The 22,218-nt window shown below is 45.9% G+C and overlaps 1 protein-coding gene across 3 annotated transcripts in view; it reads left to right on the forward strand.

Moving 5' to 3' along the window:
• MEF2D (myocyte enhancer factor 2D) overlaps nt 1-22,005 on the forward strand; it is a 310,867-nt gene extending 288,862 nt beyond the window's left edge. For all 3 annotated transcript variants that reach the window (XM_082275253.1, XM_082275255.1, XM_082275254.1), the window contains 3 exons: nt 5,798-5,930; nt 13,295-13,463; nt 21,422-22,005. In XM_082275253.1, the coding sequence (XP_082131379.1) occupies nt 5,798-5,930; nt 13,295-13,463; nt 21,422-21,746 (627 nt within the window). In that variant the 3' untranslated portion in view covers nt 21,747-22,005. The remainder of the gene's footprint in view (nt 1-5,797; nt 5,931-13,294; nt 13,464-21,421) is intronic.
• Nucleotides 22,006-22,218: the final 213 nt, after the last annotated feature.

Here is a 22,218-nt window from a genome sequence, read left to right on the forward strand (position 1 = left end):
TGTTAAAAAGACAAAAGTTAAAATGGAATCTGTACTTTTACTTTATACTGATCAGAGGGTCATTTTACAGTATGATGGATTTACCGTACATGTACTTATTTTCCACTGTACCTTGCCAGAGGCTTAGGCTGATGAAAGTCAAAGCTTGCACAAAGCTATACACACTGCTCCTGACCCTCCTACAAAAACAAGCTTGAGCCAATTGGCTGACTGCCCACAAATGGCAGTTTTTTTATTAGGCAGGAGGAGCATCATGTTTTCCCCTACCTGGAAGTACCTGGTATTTCCTGGTTAGGCTGGTGGTGCAACAGAATGGTAGGGGATCAAGCAGGAGGTCAGTATATGTACGTTAAGCCCTATTCATAAGTGGACCTTTTACTTTGTCCACATTAGGTGGCCATTTGTTTGCTATAGTAAGTTGGTTGAGTACTCCAACCTTGACTTCATAGAAGAAGATTCTCATAAAGTACAACACATACATGGAGGTCATATCATTTAGATCACTGGTCTCCAAACTGTGACCCGGGGGCTAGATTCTACCCATTGACACCAAAGTCCGGGCAGTGTTCCCTTCCAATGGCACCAATGTCGGGGCAGTGTTCCCTTCCAATGGCACCAATGTCGGGGCAGTGTTCCCTTCCACTGGCACCAATGTCGGGGCAGTGTTCCCTTCCACTGGCACCAATGTCGGGGCAGTGTTCCCTTCCACTGGCACCAATGTCGGGGCACTGTCCCTTCCACTGGCTCCAATGTCGGGGCACTGTCCCTTCCACTGGCTCCAATGTCGGGGCACTGTCCCTTCCACTGGCTCCAATGTCATGGCACTGTCCCTTCCACTGGCTCCAATGTCATGGCACTGTCCCTTCCACTGGCTCCAATGTCGGGGCACTGTCCCTTCCACTGGCTCCAATGTCGGGGCACTGTCCCTTCCACTGGCTCCAATGTCGGGGCACTGTCCCTTCCACTGGCTCCAATGTCGGGACACTGTTCCTCCCAATGTCGGGGCACTGTTCCTCCCAATGTCGGGGCACTGTTCCTTCCAATGTCGGGGCACTGTTCCTTCCAATGTCGGGGCACTGTTCCCTCCACTGGGACCAACGACGGATCTAATATCAAAGATAATATTGTTTTCTCCCACTGATGCCAGGACATTTTCTACTCCCAACAGTCTGGCCCTGTCTGAAGGACACTAAACTGGCACTTTGTTTCGATAGTTTGGAGACCCCTGATTTAGAGCCAAAGGTCATTATTTTTTTTTTTTTTTTGGAGTTCTTTTTAAAGTACAGAATTACTGCTTGAAAGTTCTGACTGCTTCAAGTAGCAGCCATACCGGGTCTGATGCAGCATTCTGTTTTCTGCATTTAGACCTAATTCCTAAGTGATGTCACCACTTCCTAATACGCTGAGGGGGGGAGGGATGTGTTATCAAGAACATTGGCTTGGGGGGACAACATGGCTGCCAAGAATTAGACAAAACTCTTTGATTCTTCCGAGAGTTGCATGTCAGTGCCGCATACATCACAGGCATTTAGTGGTCAGAGCAGGCCTTGCAAGCGTCTTTTTTGAAGGCTGGAAATCACATGGCTGCGGATGAGGGGGAGTTGAAGGCAGCTCATTCTTCCAGAAGCATGTCTGGAGGAAATGGCCCTCCCAGCTGCCCTTTTTTCACACCGAGGATGTGTGACCTAACCCAGCTTGTGATGATCCAGAGCCATGAAAGGCTCATTGTCTGATGTTAGGAGGATGAGAGAGGAGAGGAAACATCACAGCCTGTCCCCTCTTAACTCCCTCTTTCCGCAAAGGAACTGCAAATAAGACTCTCTTAAATCAGAAAAGAGTGCTGGGTAAATGCTGCTTTGCATGGCAGGCAAAATGATTCATCCTGTGGGTTTTAAAGAGAACAGGTCATCAAAGTCCATTTAAAGTAGTAATCTGAGTCTCCACTCATCAATGGGTATATAGAACCACTCTAAATCTCAGGGACTGCAGTCTGTGTTTTCTGATTGTGTTCCAGTGTTGTCACCCCATCACATGAGCTTCCCATTGAGACTACAAGTGGCCGTTTTTTTATATAGTGCATCCGGAAAGTATTCACAGCGCTTCACTTTTTCCACATTTTGTTATATTACAACCTTATTCCAAAATGGATTAGATTCATTATTTTCCTCAAAATTCTACAAGCAATAACCCATAATGACAACCAGAGCCGGTGCTAGACTATTTTGCACCCTAGGCAAGACCAGCTCCTTGCACCCCCCCCCCCCAAAAAAAAAACTGTACATAATGCCTCCCCTTTCTCCCCTTCCTGTATACACTGCCCCCTGTAATCCTACACCCCCCCTTCCTGCGCACACTGCCCTTCTTTAATGCTACGCTACAACCCCCTTCCTGCACACACTGCCCCCCTTTAACCCTACACCCCCTTCATTTACACACTGCCCCCCCTTAACCCTACACATCCCTTCATATACAAAGTGCCCCCCCCCTTTAACCCTACACACCCCTTCTTGTACACACTGCCCTTCTTTAATGCTACACCCCCTGCCTGCACACACTGCCCCCCTTTAACCCTACACCCCCTTCATTAACACACTGCCCCCCCTTAACCCTACACATCTCTTCATATACAAAGTGCCCCCCCTTTAACCCTACACACCCCTTCTTGTACACACTGCCCCTTCCCCTTAACCCTACACACCCCTTCTTGTACACACTGCCCCTTCCTTCACACACTGCCCTTCTTTAATGCTACACCCCCTTCCTGTACACACTGCCCCCCTTTAACCCTGCACACCCCTTCATATACAAAGTGCCCCCCTCTCTAGAGGTGACGGGAGAGGAATGGGGCATTGGCCATGGCTGCGCCCTAGGCGGCCGCCTAGTTTGCCTAGTGGTAGCACCGGCCCTGATGACAACGTGAAAGAAGTTTGTTTGAAATCTTTGCAAATTTATTTAAAAAAGGAAAAATTCCCATGTACATAAGTATTCACAGCCTTTGCCATGACACTCAAAATTGAGCTCATGTGCATGCTGTTTCCATTGATCTTTCTTGAGATGTTTCTACAACTTGATTGGGAGTCCACCTTTGGTAAATTCAGTTGAGTGGCACACACACCTCTCTATATAAAATCCCACAGTTAACAGTGCATGTCAGAGCAAAAAGCAAGCCATGAAGTTCAAGGAATTGTCTGTAGACCTCTGAGACACGATTGTATGGAGGCACAGCACAGATCTGGGGAAGGGTACAGAAAAATTTCTACAGCATTGAAGGTCCCAATGATCACTGTGCTCATTGGGACCTTCAATGCTGCAGGAATTTTTCTCCATCATCCGTAAATGGAAGACGTTTGGAACCATGGAACCACGTTTGGAATAAGACTGTAACATAACAATGGAAGACATTTTGAACCACCTTTGGAATAAGACTGTAACATAACAATGGAAGACGTTTTGAACCACGTTTGGAATAAGACTGTAACATAACAATGGAAGACGTTTGGAATAAGGCTTTAACATAACAATGGAAGACGTTTTGAACCATGGAACCATGTTTGAAATAAGACTGTAACATAAAAATGGAAGACGTTTGAAATAAGGCTGTAACATAACAATGGAAGACGTTTTGAACCACGTTTGGAATAAGACTAACATAACAATGGAAGACGTTTTGAACCATGTTTGGGAAGACATTTTGAACCACCTTTGGAATAAGGCTGTAACATGACAAAATGTAGAAAAAGTGGAGCGCTGTGAATATTTTCCGGATGCACTGTACATTATGCAGGCATGAGTCATTACTGTCACCATCCACAAATCCAGCCAGAGAAATGCCATGTGGCCACCACTGGAGTGCATGTACAGAAAGAGAAAGAGGCTGCAGGAGATCAGCAGCAAGCATGCCAAAGGTTTACAAAAGGCGTCACCAAACTTTTTTAAACAAAGGGTTAGTTTACTTTGCTTCAGGGGGGGCAGAATTTGGCCAATGGGAATAGAAAACGCCCTGGCATTAGTGGGAGTGGACAGTACCATCTGTGGTGTTAGGGGAATTATTAGTGCCCCATCGTTGGTGTCAGTGGGAGGAATAGTGCCCCATCTTTGGTATCAGTGGAAGGAATAGTGCCCCATCATTGGTATCAGTGGAAGGAATAGTGCCCCATCATTGGTGTCAGTGGGAGGAATAGTGCCCCATCATTGGTATCAGTGGGGAGGAATAGTGCCCCATCATTGGTGTCAGTGGAAGGACTAGTGCCCCATCAGTGGGGAGGAATAGTGCCCCATCGTTGGTATCAGTGGGGAGGAATAGTGCCCCATCATTGGTATCAGTGGGAGGAATAGTGCCCCATCATTGTTATCAGTGGGGAGGAATAGTGCCCCATCATTGGTGTCAGTGGAAAGAATAGTTCCCCATCAGTGGGGAGGAATAGTGCCCCATCATTGGTATCGGTGGGGAGGAATAGTGCCCCATCATTGGTATCAGTGGGAGGAATAGTGCCCCATTATCGATGTCAGTAGTAGGAATAGTCAGCTTTGGTATCAGTGGGAGGAATAGTGCCCCATTGTTGGTGTCAGTGGGGAGGAATAGTGCCCCATTGTTGGTGTCAGTGGGGAGGAATAGTGCCCCATCATCAATGTCAGTGGGAGGAATGTTGCCCCATCGTTGGTGTCAGTGAGAGGAATAGTATCCCATCATTGATGTCAGTGGGAGGAATGTTGCCCCTTCATGGTGTCTGTTGAAGGAATTGTGCCCCATTGTTGACGTCAGTAAAGAAATGATTGCCCTATTGTTGGTGTCAGTGGGAGGAATAGTGCCCAAAGGGCTGCAGTTTCGGAGACCACTGGTTTACAATACACAGTGCTTCTTCAAACTAAATATCACCTAGTTGGGGTTTATAGCTACTTTACGGTCCTTACAGAGGCAGCCCTATCTCCTACTGCAGTTCAGACCCAAAGACACTCTAATAGGATCATATCTAAAAAATGTAAGTCTTTGTTACGTGACAGTTTTACCCTTGTTGGTTATCAGCCCTGACCTCAGGCAGGTGACAGGACCACCTTTATGGAGGCCCTACTGCCTGACACATCTTCTCTGACGGAGAGAGAAAACAGCTAAATAACAGCACACACTCCCATCCCTGACTGGTAAAGTTGCACTAATGTAAGAATCTGAATGGCCACTCTAAAATGGTTACAAGTACGCTTTCCTGAATAAAAGTCATTAAACAATACTGTTGACTATGTGCTAAGGCCCAGTAGGCTCTGCAAAACGTTGTGATATGGAGCTCCTCAACAGGAGAAATTCTCACACTGTTGTACACGGTTCACCAGTGGTCCACAGGAGGGTGCTGGGTCCCATGGATGACATTATCGGTGATGGTAGAGGGCAAAACACTTTTCTGGCAGCACACTGTCATAAGCAAGGCCACTGTTGAAACACCCGAGGGAGCTTTCGTCTAACATGGGAAAGGTTGAAGCAGCAGAGGCCATAGCAGTAACATCCCCCACTCTTGTGTGTTTTATTGCTGTTGTGTCGGTCACTTCCTGTCCTGGTCACATGGCTGTCCATGGGAAAAAAAAATTCTGATGTTCAGATATGCATGCTGTTTGACTGTTAACCCCCAAACATTCCAGTTTTTACAAGTGATGCTCAGATAAGTCCCATCACTTGTGCATGGGGCCCTATAAGATGGCCTTAAATATTGTATTGCGTGTTGTGATGCCTCCAGTTTTAAATGAAAGAGATATTATACTATTCTACTATAATTCATTGCTGCCTCTCTTTCCTGCCTTTGTCTTACAGAACGCACAGCGGTTAGGAGGAGCGTCGCAAGCAGCACACTCTTTAACCACCCCGGTTGTTTCAGTGGCAACGCCCAGTTTACTGTCCCATCATGGACTGCCTTTCTCTGCCATGTCCACAGCGTACAACACAGGTGAGTGTTACTGAGCAGCTATAGATGATGTATGAACCAAGTTCAATTGTGTAAATGATGCTTTGTATCCACTGTCTACCTTCTCTTCCTAAAGAGGCTCTAAGGTGCTAGGTAGTCATAATGACAAAGAGAGACAAGAAATGGAATAAGTGGCGCAAGCTGTTTGCACTACATAAAAACGATAGTCCATATAATAGCACATCAAGGCTATGATAAAGTCTTAAGGTGAGATGAGGAAATAGTCTGAATGCTCAGGGCCAGCCTGTTGGGGAGCAGAAGCGATCTCCATACATGCAACAAACAAAAGAGAACGGGGCGCCTCTGAGTTAAGACTGAGATTTTAATATGGCAAACAAGTAATAAAAACTTACATCAAGGTAAGTATAAGCAGACAAGATGGGTCCTTCCGGTGTCCGTGTGGAGGCTGGGGCTTGGAGTCATCACTGTGGGTCTGTAATCATCTCCTCTCTTCCTGTCCAGCAGGAAGTGGAGGCAGTGGTGGGATTCAAAAATTTTAGTAACCAGTTCTGACTTTCAATGCACAGTGACCAGCGTGCCCCCTTTCAATGCACAGTGACCAGCGTGCCCCCTTTCAATGCACAGTGACCAGCGTGCCCCCTTTCAATGCACAGTGACCAGCGTGCCCCCTTTCAATGCACAGTGACCAGTGTGCCCCCTTTGAATGCACAGTGACCAGTGTGCCCCCTTTCAATGCACAGAGAGCAGCGTGCCCCCCTTTCAATGCAGAGATCATCGTGCTCGTGCCCCCATTCAATGCAGAGACCAGCGTGCGGCGTGCCCCCTTCAATGCAGAGATCCTCATTCGTGCACCCTTCAATGCAGAGATCATCATTCGTGCCCCCTTTCAATGCAGAGACCAGGATGCTGCTGGCTCCCTTCAATGCAGAGATCATCATTCGTGCCCCCTTTCAATGCAGAGACCAGCGTGCTGCGTGCCAACTTGCCAAGCCCTCCAGACCAGTGCACTTGACTTACCTGTTTTAGCGGCGGCTTCTTCTCTTCAGTCGCCGCGTCTCCTCGAGTCCTCCCGCGTCCCGCCTCCTCGGCCAATGGCATTGGCGGAGGAGGAGGAGGATCCTTGTGACAATAGCTAATTTTCATTCGCTATTGTCACACAATGGGTGGGCTCGGGGCGCACTGCTCTGCGCCCCAGGTCCACCCTTTCCTACTAGGGCCAAATAGGCGGGGAGTCGGCGACTGTGTGGGAGGCGGCGGACAGAGATAGCAGCAGAGCGGTCAGCCCAGGGGCTCAGGAGGATGATGTGGTCAAACTCACAAAGCGGTTCTGCAAACTTGCAAAAATTTAGTAACCGGTTCTATGGAACCGGTGCGAACCGGCTGAATCCCAGTGGATTGGGGGGTATCACAGCAGTGAGATAGAGGCTTGGACAGCAGGGTGAAACCGCAGTGAGATGGAGGCTTGGGCTGCACGGTGGCCGTGATGCTCGTCCACAGGATCTTCCGGCGTAATGACCGACGCGTTTCCGAGCATGCGCACTGTGGTGGGAAACCAGCGCGCGCTCCTTTTTCAAAGATCCTACTTTGAAAAAGGAGCGCGCGCTGGTTTCCCACCACATCAAAACATTAGAACATCAGATCAAAAGAGATTTCATGTTAAAGTAATAGCCGATTTCTATGAAGTTATTTAAATTATTAACAGTTGGAGAACAAGGCCCGTTGTGGTCCAATTTCCTGCTTCGGCCATAGTGGAGTGACAGAAGGATGACCTACATTGATATGGAACATGCTGGGGTTATGGGAGTTTCAGGTTCACCTGTGGATGTTGATTCGGTGGGTGGATTGCCGACCTGTTTGCTGCAGACTACGGTAGTCACGATCCGGTTATAAAAACATACCCTGAAAAACCTGTTTAAAAAAAAAAAAAAGATCCCTCATCTTTAGGTACAAGTGAAACTGAATACACCCAGAGAAGGCAGGGAGGGAAGGGAGCGCAGACAAGTCACAAAGGTGTCACACATTGCACGGGATTTCACTGAATGCTATTAGTATGTAAATCGGACACATTAAATAAACTTGTTATGGCTTTAAATACATCTTCACTCCAAACAGGAAATAAAATACAAGTTTGAAACCCATATATTGGAATTGGTTTACCTGTAATTCTGTCAATACAACAAGTCTTGTGATATAGGCTCCCCTATCTGACCACACAGGCAGATCCTAGACCTCTGCAGCAGGCCAGCTTGGAGAAGAAGACACCTCTGGTCTGCTGATTGGATAGGGAAAGAGCAGCAGCCTACTGATAAAGTCAGCTGTCTGCTCACTTTGCTGTCTCCTCCTTTCAGTCTCTGTTGGCTCTTAATGCTGGCCTCTCTTTCTCCCCGTCCTGTGCAGCCTTGGTTCTCAACTCCTGTCCTCAGGACTCACTAACAGGCCAGGTTTGCAAGATAACTGAAATAGATCATAGGTGATATTTATTGCTCAGTAATTGCGGTATTCTAGTCTGCATCTGCCCAAGGTAATACTTAAAATCTGGCCTGTTAGTGGGTCCTGAGGACAGGAGTTGAGAACCACTGCCGTGCAGGATAGGACATTATTACCAAGACAGATCTTGGCGCTTACACTACATGCTGAACAAAGACGAGGATTGGAAGGAAATAGGACTTTTAAGGTTGCCACCAGTAATCCCATAAGGAAACACACCTACTCAGTGAAAAAAATATATAAATGTATTATGACAACATAGTAAAAGTGTTCAGTATTAGAATCGTATCATATGACAAAAATGTGTTTTAGATACAAAACAATATCTCCTGAATGAGGTAGGTATGCATAACAACATAGAAACCTGTTACAAGCCCGTATCAGACTTTAATCTGGTATGAGCGGAACGGGTCAGAACAGTTTGGAAGGGTTAGAATGGTCTGGCCTATTCAGGTGAGCGTTTCCACTGAGCGGAACGGTTCGGGTCGGTACAGTTGGGAAGGGTTAGAATGGTCCGGCCTATTCAGTTGAACGTTTCCACTGCAAGTTGGACTACCAGGGGCCATGCGGGGTTTACACCAAACGTGGTGTTTTGTTTTGTGCTTTCGTTTGACGTGAGCATTGAAGGTTTCCTGTCTGCCAATCAGTGGAATGTATCGTGTGACGCCAGTAGCTCCGCCCTAACCAGACTGTACTATTTACTATGGCCCTACATCTGAAGGAGGACCAGGAATGGTGCAGTTTGGTTCGGTTGTATGGGCCACTTTCATAATGGAAACACTCAAAATCGCGTACCGAACCGATCCGCTCAGTGGAAACTAGGCATAAGCCTGCGATAGTCTTAGGATAGTCCGGGCCGAACAGAGGTCTCAGTTATCATAAGCCAATGGATCGCTACGTGTTTCGCATACAACTTCCTCAGGAAATCCTATTGGTACTCAATCCCAAATGGGAAAAGAAAAGGTACATGAAGCACCCGACCAATACAGTGATATAGGAAAGGTCCCACACACATCAGTTCCAGAGGAAGATGTATACACCAAACACTCTATAGCCAGAAACAATAGGAGTCTCATCCAGGGGCCATATACACTTCCAGAGCTGCCACAAATGGTGGGTAAGTTTCTCTCCAACAAACGTCGTTCCTCCAAAATTGGGGCTTCTCTCTTACAAGGTATGGAGCCACTGCTCCCGCTGGTGCCGATCCTCTCTCTGTGAAATACCCCTCCAACTGGAGGACTCAGGATACGTATCCCGAGCCCTCCATTTGGAGGGGTATTTCACACAGAGAGAGAGGATCGGGAGCAGTGGCTCCATACCTTATAAGAGAGAAGCCGTGGTATGGGGAACCCCCAATTTTGAAGGAACAACATTTTATTTGTTGGATAGAAATTTACCCACCATTTGTGGCAGCTCTGGAAGTTTATATGGCCCCTGTACGAGACTCCTATTGTTTCTGGCTAGAGAGTGTTTGGTGTATACATCCTCCTCTGGAATTGATGTGTGTGGAACCTTTCCTATATCACCGTATTGGTCAGGTGCTTCATGTACCTTTTCTATTCCCCTTTGGGATTGGATACCAATAGGTCCTGAGGAAGCTATATGCGAAATATTGCCGATATATTTCGGGAAAGTGCTTGTACCGGAGTGATGCCTGCAGCTACAGGCATCACCCCGGTACCGGCGTCCATAGCCAAGGGTCGGCTGTCATTACAAGGAGTGAAAGGGGACGTCGTCTACGCCTTCCGTGGCTCACCCGGGTCTCCCGTCCTACCAGGAGACCCGGGAATCCTAACTGCATGGCCGCCGAAGAGAAGACCCGATCAAAGCCCCATTCGGCACTGATCGGGTCTCCGTGTAAAAACCCGGAAGTGATGTCATGACATCACTTTCCGGGTACTCAGCGCCAGATTAAAAAAAAATGACAGCATTCAAAACAGCCAAACTTGGCGTTTTGAATGCTTTTAAGTGCAGAGGAGGGGGTTGGGGCCTTTTAGACCCCCAGATCCCTCCACAAGGGTACCTGTCACGTGCTAAAAATGTACGAAAATATCAGCCGATACTGATATGCATTGGCCAAAATATCGGTATCGGCAACGGAAAACCGATATTGGTCGATCACTAGTTCTTACTGCTGGGTGCATGTGCAGGAGTGGTAACGTCATCCCTTGTGTGTGGGCATGCTAAGGATTTATGAACTACTCCATTCCCCCAGTTTTGCGAATCCTTCTGCACATGTCTGGCTGTTAGTGTCACGGACACACCGTATGCAATAACAAGCCTAAGGCAGGCCAGGAACACGTCTTACTTTCATTAGATGCACCACTTCTGACCTTTTTAAGGTAAGTCCGTCTTTCTTTTTGCCAGGGTCCCGCTACCTTGAAGACAAAAGGATCACTGATTTCCAGATAACATTATATAAGGACACTTTGCTGCTTTTGTCATTGATCTTACTTCATCCCGAACAGAAGTACAATAGAAAAAAAAAAAAATATGCCTCCGTAGCCCCCTTATGGGAAGGGGCCCGGCCCAGATTTCCTTTTTTACAGCATTATATAAGGCCTTGGCTGCACTCGCAGATCCAGACAACAGCAGCGTGCCAATGACTGGCATAACCTTCACATGGCTCCCTCTGCTGGCTAGGCTGCGTCTTGACACGCTGGGAGTTTTATGACCTGTGTGACCTTCCCACTGCACATGTGTCGTCCTTGTCACGGATGGCTGGTCCTCCACGTGGTGACTTCTCCAACCGTGTTATTAAACAGACTGCTTGCTTATCTTTTTTTTTTAATACAGCGTTGTCCGCAGTTTATTTTTATCTCTTCACACTTACAAGCTAGTTTCGATTATCGTCGCCTTTTAGAGACAAAACCCGCAATTATATTCCCATAAAAAAGGAGGAATGGCTCGGATTTAATGGCTGGCTCTAGTTTAAAGGGGTAGTGTGGGTTTTAGGACACATCTGCCTCTTAAAAACACACACAGTTTTTAGGATGAATATTTTTTGGGGTTGGACATCCTGGTTTTTTTTTTTTTTGTGTATAGCTGCACATTAACCTTTTCATTACCATGCCTTTTTAAGGTTTTCAGTGCTGCAATAGTTTGATTAACAATTACTACATCTTGCAACACTGCACCCAAATATATTTGATATAATTTTTGTTGAGACGACTCTGTTCTCAAGGCTTTAAAGTGCACACAGTGGTGCTTTCTCCAATGCCGTTTATAGACGGCACATGGGAAATACCATTCATAAGGCCCCCCTTGAACCCGGGGCTGTCTATGAGCAGTGCGTCTCTCCTGGTGTTTTAGTGCGCCCAGGACAGGTATAGAAGGCAGCCTATGAAAGTCTATGGCTGAACGGGGCTGTACTGGTGTTCTAGGGCAAAGGTCTAGACCACAGGGCCCCAAACACTGGTAACCAGGTTACCGTCTCATGACCCAGAACCAGGCTACCATCTCGAGACCCAGGACCAGGTTACCGTCTCGAGACCCAGGACCAGGTTACCGTCTCGAGACCCAGGACCAGGTTACCGTCTCGAGACCCAGGACCAGGCTACCGCCTCGAGACCCAGGACCAGGCTACCGCCTCGAGACCCAGGGCCAGGCTACCGTCTCGAGACCCAGGGCCAGGTTACCGTCTCGAGACCCAGGGCCAGGTTACCGTCTCGAGACCCAGGGCCAGGTTACCGTCTCGAGACCCAGGGCCAGGTTACCGTCTCGAGACCCAGGGCCAGGTTACCGTCTCGAGACCCAGGGCCAGGTTACCGTCTCGAGACCCAGGGCCAGGTTACCGTCTCGAGACCCAGGGCCAGGTTACCGTCTCGAGACCCAGGGCCAGGTTACCGTCTCGAGACCCAGGGCCAGGTTACCGTCTCGAGACCCAGGGCCAGGTTACCGTCTCGAGACCCAGGGCCAGGTTACCGTCTCGAGACCCAGGGCCAGGTTACCGTCTCGAGACCCAGGGCCAGGTTACCGTCTCGAGACCCAGGGCCAGGTTACCGTCTCGAGACCCAGGGCCAGGTTACCGTCTCGAGACCCAGGGCCAGGTTACCGTCTCGAGACCCAGGGCCAGGTTACCGTCACGAGACCCAGGGCCAGGTTACGATCAAATGACCCAGATCTAGGCCACTGTCTCAGAACCAAGCTACCGTCACATGACCCAGGAGCAGGTTGCGAGCAAATGTCCAAGAACTAGGCTACTGTCTCATGACCCAGGACCAGGCTACCATCTCATGACCCAGGACCAGGCTACCATCTAATGGCCCAAAACCAGGCTACCGTCACATGACCCAGGACCAGGTTACGATCGACTGACCCAGGACCAGGCTAGCAATCGGGGTGACACGATGTTTTTCTGCCTGCATAGCTCCAGTTTCTGGTGTAACTTTCTCACTTTCAGCCTAGAGAATAATTGAAACAAAATACTTCCACCTCCAACCCCCCCGTGCATGAAATATACTGATTGCCTCACAAAGCATGTCTGATATCCTGTGCAGGAGGGGGTTATGGGAAGCTAATAGAAAGAAAGATTTCACATTGTTATATTGGCAATATTTTACATTACATTTAATGTTGAATACTTGTATATCTGTCCAAAGTTAAATGCAGCAGATTTGCTTTAATCTGTGCAAATGATTTTTGGGGTTTTTTTTGTTGCCAAATTCTACTTTTGTCTTGTTATAATTCAGATGGATTGTACTGGGCCCCGGGGGCCCCATAGCAGTTGTGTTGTCTTTTATGCCCCCCCCCCCTTTAGGCCTGGAAATTGCAGTGCGTTGCTATTTTGCATTGCAGATGATAATCCCTGCAGTCCATCATGCATGGGCCCGGAGGTGATCTGTACTCATTATGTGCTCTTGGCCTCTATGTGACCCGCTTGTGCTCTTCTCTTGCAGAATACCAGCTGACCAGCGCAGACTTATCTTCCCTTCCTACGTTCAGCTCTCCGGGAGGGTTGTCGCTTGGCAACGTGTCCGCCTGGCAACAACAGCAGCAACAGCAGCAGCAGCATCAACAGCACCACCAAGCGCAGCAGCTGATCCCCGTGTCCCTAAGCAACTTGGTGTAAGTACTGCATGCCCTCTGTGACTCCTGAATTTTGTTTCAGCTTTGCCATCAGATGCATCCCGTCTGCTTTGTTAGTTAAAGGGTTATTCCACCTCTTTTGCATATTTCCGTTTTTGGTACATGCTGCTAAACTCTGTTATTGTCAACAGTGGCACCTGCTGGTGAAATCTAGTATTGCAGCTCGTTCAGCAATTTTATTTTTACTGTTTGGATGAGGATCTGTCCTCCAAGATGTATAAAATCCACTTCACTCCCTGACCAATATCTGGCCTGTTAGTATGCCCTGAGGACTGGAGTTGAGAAACACTGCTTTAACTGACAATTGCGCGGTCGTGTTCTTTTTTCCCCCCCCCACAAATAGAAAGTTCTCACACTTTCCCCGACGATCGGGGAAGGGAGGCGGCAATCACCACCTCTCCTCCTCCGGCCCGACTTCCGCTGTGTCTACACAAAGTGGGAGCGAGCGCCGCCGAGACCACTAGGAGTCCAGCGACGTAGGTTTACGTCGCTGGACCCAGGGGAGCCGCAGTGCTGCAGTAGCAGCACAGTGAGCGGTCCTAAAGTGGTTAAAGTTGCTGCAACTTTAAGTTGCGCATATATGAATGGGTATCATTGGAAAATATGGGGAACGACATGTCGTGCAACTCTGATGTCCAAAGTTGCATGACAAGTTTCACAAGTGTGAAAGGGGCCTTATCGCACAGCGCAGGAGAGTAAATATAGGGACTTTTTTTAGAAGTGCTAGAATTACTGCCCATGAACTGATGTGTGTGGTGATACCGCACATGTGCGGGACCAAATTGTGCGTTCGTCTTTGCAAGCCAGTATGGGGGCCCTTTAATTCAGTGGTTCTCAACTAGGGTTCCTCCTGAGGTTCCTTGAGCAATTTCTGCCTCTCAGATAAGTTCCCCCTGACACCATTGATCTTTTTAGCTACCTGTAAGAAGGTAATTCTTCCCAATGTCCACAAGTGTAAGGAGCATTCATCCCACTGACCATCACACTAATGTATCAAGAGATGTAAATATAATCATTTTTAGCAGGGGTTCCCTGAGACCTGAAAATTTATTTTAAGGGTTACTCTGTGTTGAAAAAGGTTGAGAAAGGCTGCTTTTAATTATTTTTACATTTTTTTTTGTTTTGGATCACTTTTATTGCTGTCACAAGGAATGTAAACATCCTTGTGAAAGTAATAGGCAATATATAAAACCCCGAATCCCTCCTCTGCACTTAAAAGCATTAAAAAAATTAAAAAACAAAGATCGGTGTTTCTGAATGCTTTTGATAAAAATAAAAAAAAATAAAAAAAAAATAAAAATTTCAAAATAATGGCGCCAATGGTTTCCTAATAAACTGGAAGTGATGTCATGTCATTGCTCCCGGGTTACTATTATTATCATATTAATATAGGATTCCGGCTTTGCTTGGCTGTTTGGCCAGCTGGGTCTCTGAATGGGACGGGAGAGCCAAGGAGAGCCGCAGAAGGGAGCGGGAGTGCCTGCAGGCGCTGATCCAATTAACATTTTCTAACAGTCCCGTTTGGGAGAACTCGTTAATTAGATAAAATTCTCCAACAGGAGCAGCCATGGATGGATTGAAATTCAGCCAGTCCCTGCTGAGCCGGACAAATTTCAACATAAAGACATCTCCATAGCAATACAATAGCCCCTCCTCAAGGTCCTAGTGAAAACCAAATACCCAATAGTATTTTTAAAATTAAAAAATTTAAATTTAGGGTTAAAATGAATGTTGGGCAACATTGAATAGATAATAAACAAGAACCTCAGGCAAATCCGAGACAATGAATAATAAAACCTAGCTTTTCAGTTCATTAGTTGGGTTGAAAAATATAATAATGATAATTTAATTATATTATTTTATTATATAATAATAAAATATAATATATATGAAATAATCAGATTATAATGTAATAAAATATAATATTATAATAAGAAAATCAAATCTATAAAAAAAATAATAATAATGAAATCATCAAATGATAATATAATAAAATATAAGAATATACCTTAGATCAGATCAGGGGATCTTAGATCTCCATATCAATACAATAGCAGTGCAATAGCCCCTCCTCAAGGTCATAGTGAAAACCAAATACCCAATAGGGTGTTTAAAAATTAATGTTGTGCAACATTGAATAGATAATAAACAAGAACCTCAGGCAAATGCAAGACATTGAATAATAAAACCTAGCATTTCAGTTCATTAGTTGGATTTAAAAAATATAATCATGATAATTGAATTAAATTATTTTTTTTATATAATAATATTATAATAATAAAATATAATAATCTAATATATAAAAAAATAATATAATAATGTACTAATCAAATTATAATTAATAAAATATAAGAATATACCTTAGATTGTAAGCTCCTTGAGGGTAGGGACTGATGTGAATGTACAATGTATATGTAAAGCGCTGCGTAAATTGACAGTGCTATATAAGTACCTGAAATAAATAATCATAAAATTTAATTAAAAAATAATAAAAATAAAAACATACACCCTAAAATATGGACCTAATGAGAAAAAAAAGAAATCATAAAATAAAAAAAATATTAAACACACACCCTAAAATATGGACCTAATGAGAATAAAAATAATCATAAAATAAATAATAAAAATAGTAAAAACATACACCCTAAAATATGGACCTAATAAGAATAAAAATAATGATAAACGCTAATAAAAATAGTAAGAATAAAAACATACACCCTAAAATATGGACCTAATAAGAATAAAAAAATAAATAATAATAAAAATAAAAACAAACATACACCCTAAAATATGGACCTAATTAGAATAAAAATAGTAAAAATAAAAAACATACACCCTAAAATATGGACCTAATGAGAATAAAAACCCCCCTAAAATATGGACCTAATGAGAATAAAAAAATAATCATAAAATAAAAACATAAACCCTAAAATATGGACCTAATGAAAATAAATATATCCAAAATCGAATACATGTATAGAAATCTATCTGTATAATCCCTAAACAACCCCCTTCCGTCTCCACAGCCTCAGCAACACCATGTATTACAAGGATAACCCCAGACACCCCAATTTATTAGAGAGCCACAAAACAAGAAAAGATGCGGCATCCTTCATGTTCGGAATCCCAAGGTGCTTTTACCGGTATTTCGAGAACTATTTACTTGTGAACTGGTCACACCCAAGAAAGAAATTTTACAATATTCACATGGTTTTCCATAAAATAAAAAATTGTGTAGTATTATACAGGATTAATATAGCGCCAGCAGTTTGTGCAACACTTTGCAATCTTAGGGCAAACAGTAGAGTTACGATACAATTCAATTACTGGAGGAATCAGAGGGCCCCGCTCGGGCAGTGGCGTATTTAGGTTTTGTGCTGCCCTAGGCCTGACTCAACTTGTGCACCCCCTAATTTAAATATGACCCACCCCTTCCTGTAAAGACCACACCCCTTCCTGTTTATGACCCGCCCTGTCATCTGTAAACCGCAGACCACAACCACAGTCTATCAGTGCAGCCTCATCAGTTCCCATAAGTTCAGCCTCATCAGTGCAGCATATCAGTGCTGCCTTGTCAGTGCAGCCTCATTAGTGCCCATCAGTGCAGTTTATCAGTACCCACCATTGCCGCCTCATCAGTGGCCATCAGAGCAGTATATTAATGCCCATCAGTACAGCATATAAGTGCCTGGGGCAGAGGAGAGTAGGCGGAGCATTTGGCTGCAGTGCCACACTTATTAGCATTGGCGGCCGTCGGACCAGTTGTATTAAGTGTGGTCGGCGGTCTGCCAGTATTATCATACTGGTAGGTAGCAGTGTGACCGCTTTATGGGGGTACCAGACTGATTTGCCTCCTGGACCCTGCCCTCCAGCCCAATTCACCACATAAGACTGGCACTATACAAAAAGTGTAGTGCAAGCCGGCGGGGACCCTTTTCGTGCCGGGAGGAGGCTGTTTTTATTTTGTGTAGGGTGCAGCTTTTTGCTGCCCCCCCTGCAAAGTGCCGCCCTAGGCCTGGGCCTTGTTGGCCTAGGCCAAGATACAGCACTGCGCTCGGGACTAAAAAAAATAAATGAGGACCTCCCATTTCATCATCGATAGATCTGAACCTGAAAGAAAGAAAAAAAGCTAGGGTTTGATGCAGTAGTCTTTTTTTTTTTTTGGGGGGGGGGGGGGGGGGGGGTTGGTGTTTAGTTCTGATCTGGGTAAGCTATGCTGATATAGTGGATGGGGGTTGGAATTATTCCATAGTTTTCAGGGTGTCCGGCCCTTGACTCTCCATTGCATGAATCTAGATACAGATGATTCACTGGTTGTATGGAAAACCTCAAACTTTTCCATATCCGTTTCTCTTCATGTAGATATGATAAATTCACACCCTTTAAGGTGGATTCACGTGTGTACGTTCATGTGTGGCAGAAGAGGGAGTGAGGTGCAGAAGATCAGGCTAGACCGGTCTAACTAGGGAAAAAAAAAGTACGTCTATCCTGTGTCACCTAGTGTCCGCCCTACAGAGGAGGCATCTTAGATCAGCATGCAGACCACAGTGACAGGATAGAAAAATATTACTATGCACCTTTATGTAAATCCACAGTCATCTCTGACTTGCTGTAGCTATTATTGCACATTGTGAGAAGCTCAGAGTGTGCAGGGAAATCCGAGGAAGTCAGTCCAGGAGAAGAGCCTTTAAAATTGTGCAAGACTGAGATTGGCTGAACAAAATTTAAAGCTGCCTTCCCTTCAAAGCACAGCCAGGTCAGTGAACCTCCCTGCAGCCTATACCGCAGCTAGGCAATACATTCTGGTCAAAGCCCCTCCCCCAGTGTTCGATTGGCAGCACTGTGCCAAGCAATAGTCCTAATGGCCCAGAAAACATTGTGCCTAACCTCCGAAGGTCATAGAGATGGCTGGGGACCATTTGGCCCTCGGTCAGCTTATATGGTAAACGGCCACCGCTGGCCAATTCATTCTCCAGCTCCCCTGATCACACAGGCAAGCCTGTAAAAACATTTAAGCGGCTGAACAGCTCCTATGCTTGATTTGTTTTTACATTGCAGGGAATCGCCAGCAGAAAAAAAAAAAGAAATCTGAATGACAGCTGCACCCATCATTCAGATTTAACCACTTAAAGTCCAGGACACCATATAACGTCCTATGGTATGGAAGTGGTTAACCGGTTCCGGACCGCCCACCGCATATATACTGCGGCAGGGCGGCCCTCCTGCGCGAACCGAGGTAGGGCTACATTGGTCATGTGCCTGCATCTAGGGAGCGAGCGCATGCTGCAGGTGGCGCATTCCTACCCCCACTCGGCAGCAGGGACTCCGATGCTCCGATCGGCTGAGAGAGAACAACAGTCAGCTGTTGTAAACACAGCTGACCATTCTTCTCTCTGGAATGATCACAGAGCTCATGTGATCCTTCTATTAAGGATCACAGGTCTCTGATCATTTCACAAGCCACGCCCCCCTCACAGTTAGAATCACTCCCATAGGCTCACATTTAACTCCTTGATCACCCACAGTGTTAACCCCTTCCCTGCCAGTGTCATAAGTACAGTGACAGTGCATATTTTTAGCACTGATTACTGTAGTAATGTCACTGGTACCCCCAAAAGTGTAAAAAATGTCAGTCAGGGGTCTTATCTGTCCACGGCAATGTTGCAGTCTTGCTAAAAACCGCAGATCACCGCCATTACTAGTAAAAAAAAATAAATAAATAAATAAAAATGACATAAATCTTTCCCGTAGTTAGTAGACGCGATAACTTTTGCGCAAACCAATCAAAATACGATTATTACTGCAATTTTTTTTTTTTTTTTACCAAAAATATGTCGCAGAAAACAAATTGGCCTAAAATGTTAAAAAATAGTATGATTTTTAAATTTTCTTTTTTGGAGAATGTTATATAGCAGAATGTGAAAAATATTATTTTTTTTCCCCCCAGAATTGTTGCTCTTGTTTGTAGCGCAAAAAATAAAAAAAATCGCACAGGTGATCAAATACCACCAAAAAAAAAGCTCTATTTGTGGGGAAAAAGGACATCAATTTTATTTGGGTACAGCGCCGCACGACCGCGTAATTGTCAGTTAAAGTAACGCAGTGCCGTATCACAAAAATGGTCTGGTTATATATATATATATATATATATATATATATATATATATATATATATATATATATATATATAGAGAGAGAGAGAGAGAGATGAGATATATCTGCTTTTTTTTTTTTTTTATACTTATCTAGGTGGATGCTGCCATCTGTCCCCCGCTGCGAATGAGCGATCAAAGACTGCTAATCTCTCAGTGAGCAGAGAGCCAGTGACTGTCAGTCACCAGCTCTCTCCTCTGCCCCTCCAGAACTTACTGGAGCAACGGGCTGTGCTGCCGGTAAAGGCATTTGGGTGGATCCTGACATTAAAGTCAGGCTCTTTCCATAGCCTGGACTACCTCTGATGTCAGCCGGCGGCGGACTTTAGCCTACTGTCGGCTGAAACTGGGTCACAGGAGTGCAGAACGAAGAACTCCTTTGACCCACCGGCGAAGTAGGGCTAAAAGAGCTTTGGCTCTACTTCTCTTTTAATGAAGCTGCTAGGGGAGGAAAAAAAGGAGGAGGGATATGCAAACTGTGGCCCTCCAGATGTAGCAGAACTATGAGTCCCATGAGGCATAGCAAGACTGACACCCAGAGGCATAATGGGACTTGTAGTTTTGCAACAGCTGAAGGGCCACAGTTTGCAAATCCCTGCTATAGAGTGTCACTTGAGTGAACGCTGTGGGTCTGCTGCCATCAAATCCAAGATGGCAGTATCCAGTGGTTTTAGATGTCAACACAAGGGAGGTTTTTAAGGGTAAATATCTATACAATACGCTAAATTCACATATCCTTTGAAAAGCTTGAATGGTCTGGTGACAGGTTCTCTTTAACCCCTTGCTGACCACTTGACGCATATGTGTGGCAGGCTGGAAGGGCTCCCTGATCATGTGACCATGTCACATGGCGGTCAAGATTTCTGTGCATAGATATCTCCCCGTCTCGGTTTATGATCGGGAGTCGACGGGAAGAGCTCCCTGATCATGTGACCACTGTGGCAGCCAATCACATGGCCATCAAGACTTCTGTGCATAGACATCTCCCGGTCTCTGTTTATGATCGGGAGTCGGCGGGAAGGGCTCCCTGATCGTGTGATCACTATGGCAGCCAATAACATGGCAGTCAAGATTTCTGTGCATAGACATCTCCCGGTCTCTGTTTATGATCGGGAGTTGGCGGGAAGGGCTCTCTGATCATGTGACCACTGTGGCAGCCAATCACAATAATCACTTGATTGGAAAACCCATCCAGCTCCCCACTCTAAGACCCAATTAAAGAACTGCGTAGAGGGGTTAAACATGTGGCTTACATAGCAATCATATATTTTGTCATGGCTGCTAAGGAGAGGCAAGTGTGTATTAAACATGTCTAGATGTGTCTCCGAAGGGCCGGCCGGACAAAGAGTCCCCGGTAGTATGCTGCCGAACAATTACGTAACATCCATTGTGCATGCCGGCCCGCAAACACATATTTAGCTCGGTCGGGATCGCACAGCTGTAATTAAGGTGCTGCAGAAACTGAGCCACTTTGGACCATTTCTGGAAGTTGCCTGGCAACAGCATTAAAGTCACTCTGAGATGCTTGGAGTCGCCGCAGGCAGACGGGGATCTGCATGGACGGTAGCGCCCAGCAGGTGGTTCCAACAAGGCAAAGGGAGTGTGACCTGTTTATAGTTAGAGAAAAGAGCAATGCTTAGCCTTAAAAGATAAATGCGTAATTCTGTTTCTAACCTTTTTTTTTTATTTTTTTTTCTTGTCTGCTTCCTTTATTTCCACCACCTTTCTTTTCCTCTCCTACGTCTGTCTCTTTCCCTTTGGTCTCCTCAACTTTTGTCCCTACAGGTCTGGAGGTCAGCTATCGCACACTGCCACACTGACAGTCAACACCAACCCCAACATCAATATCAAGAAGGAGCCGCCGTCGCCTAACCGAGAACGGAACACGGGCACCCCTTTGACGTCCTTCTCCCACCAGAGCCGGCACGAAGCCACTGGCCGCTCTCCCGTCGACAGCCTCAGCAGCAACGCCAGCTCCTTTGAAGGCAACGACCGAGATGATGGGAGGTCCGACTACACCTCATCTCTCGGGCTCCTTAGACCCTCGGCCGACGCAGAGGGCGAGAGCCAGTCTGTAAAGCGCATGCGGCTTGACGCATGGGTAACATAACTGCTCCTTGGCAGCACCCCGAAGCTTCGTTCTTTTGCTTGCCGAGAACCGAAAGTTGCGAGCCAAAGGATGAGGTGCTGCTCGGGAGGTTGGGTGGGGGGTGGTTTAGTCACCAGTGAGGTCTAATGCTGTAGGGTGGGTACCTATCATTAACTGCCTGAGATATAGCTTTAGTATTTGGTAGGCATTCTTCCTAGTCCAACGCTTTGGGCAATGTCTGCAGGTGGCACCAGACTCCATGGCTGCATTGTGAAACCTTTGCCGAAAAAAAAAAAAATTCCCCCCCCCCCCCCCAACGCTTATCCTTCTCTTCTCATTAACCACACAGCTGCTAAAAGAACACCTCCATCTCCTTCCTTTGCACCACACTGACATTACACGGCAAACTCTCCCTCATCCTGATCTGCCACAGAGCCCCTCATGGCTGGGGCAGCTTGAAGTTCTGAGGTGGACAAGCTGGAGACGGTGGCAA

This window comes from Pelophylax lessonae (assembly GCF_965119305.1).
Source record: "Pelophylax lessonae genome assembly, chromosome: 13".
In the NCBI taxonomy this organism is placed as follows: Eukaryota; Metazoa; Chordata; class Amphibia; order Anura; family Ranidae; genus Pelophylax; species Pelophylax lessonae.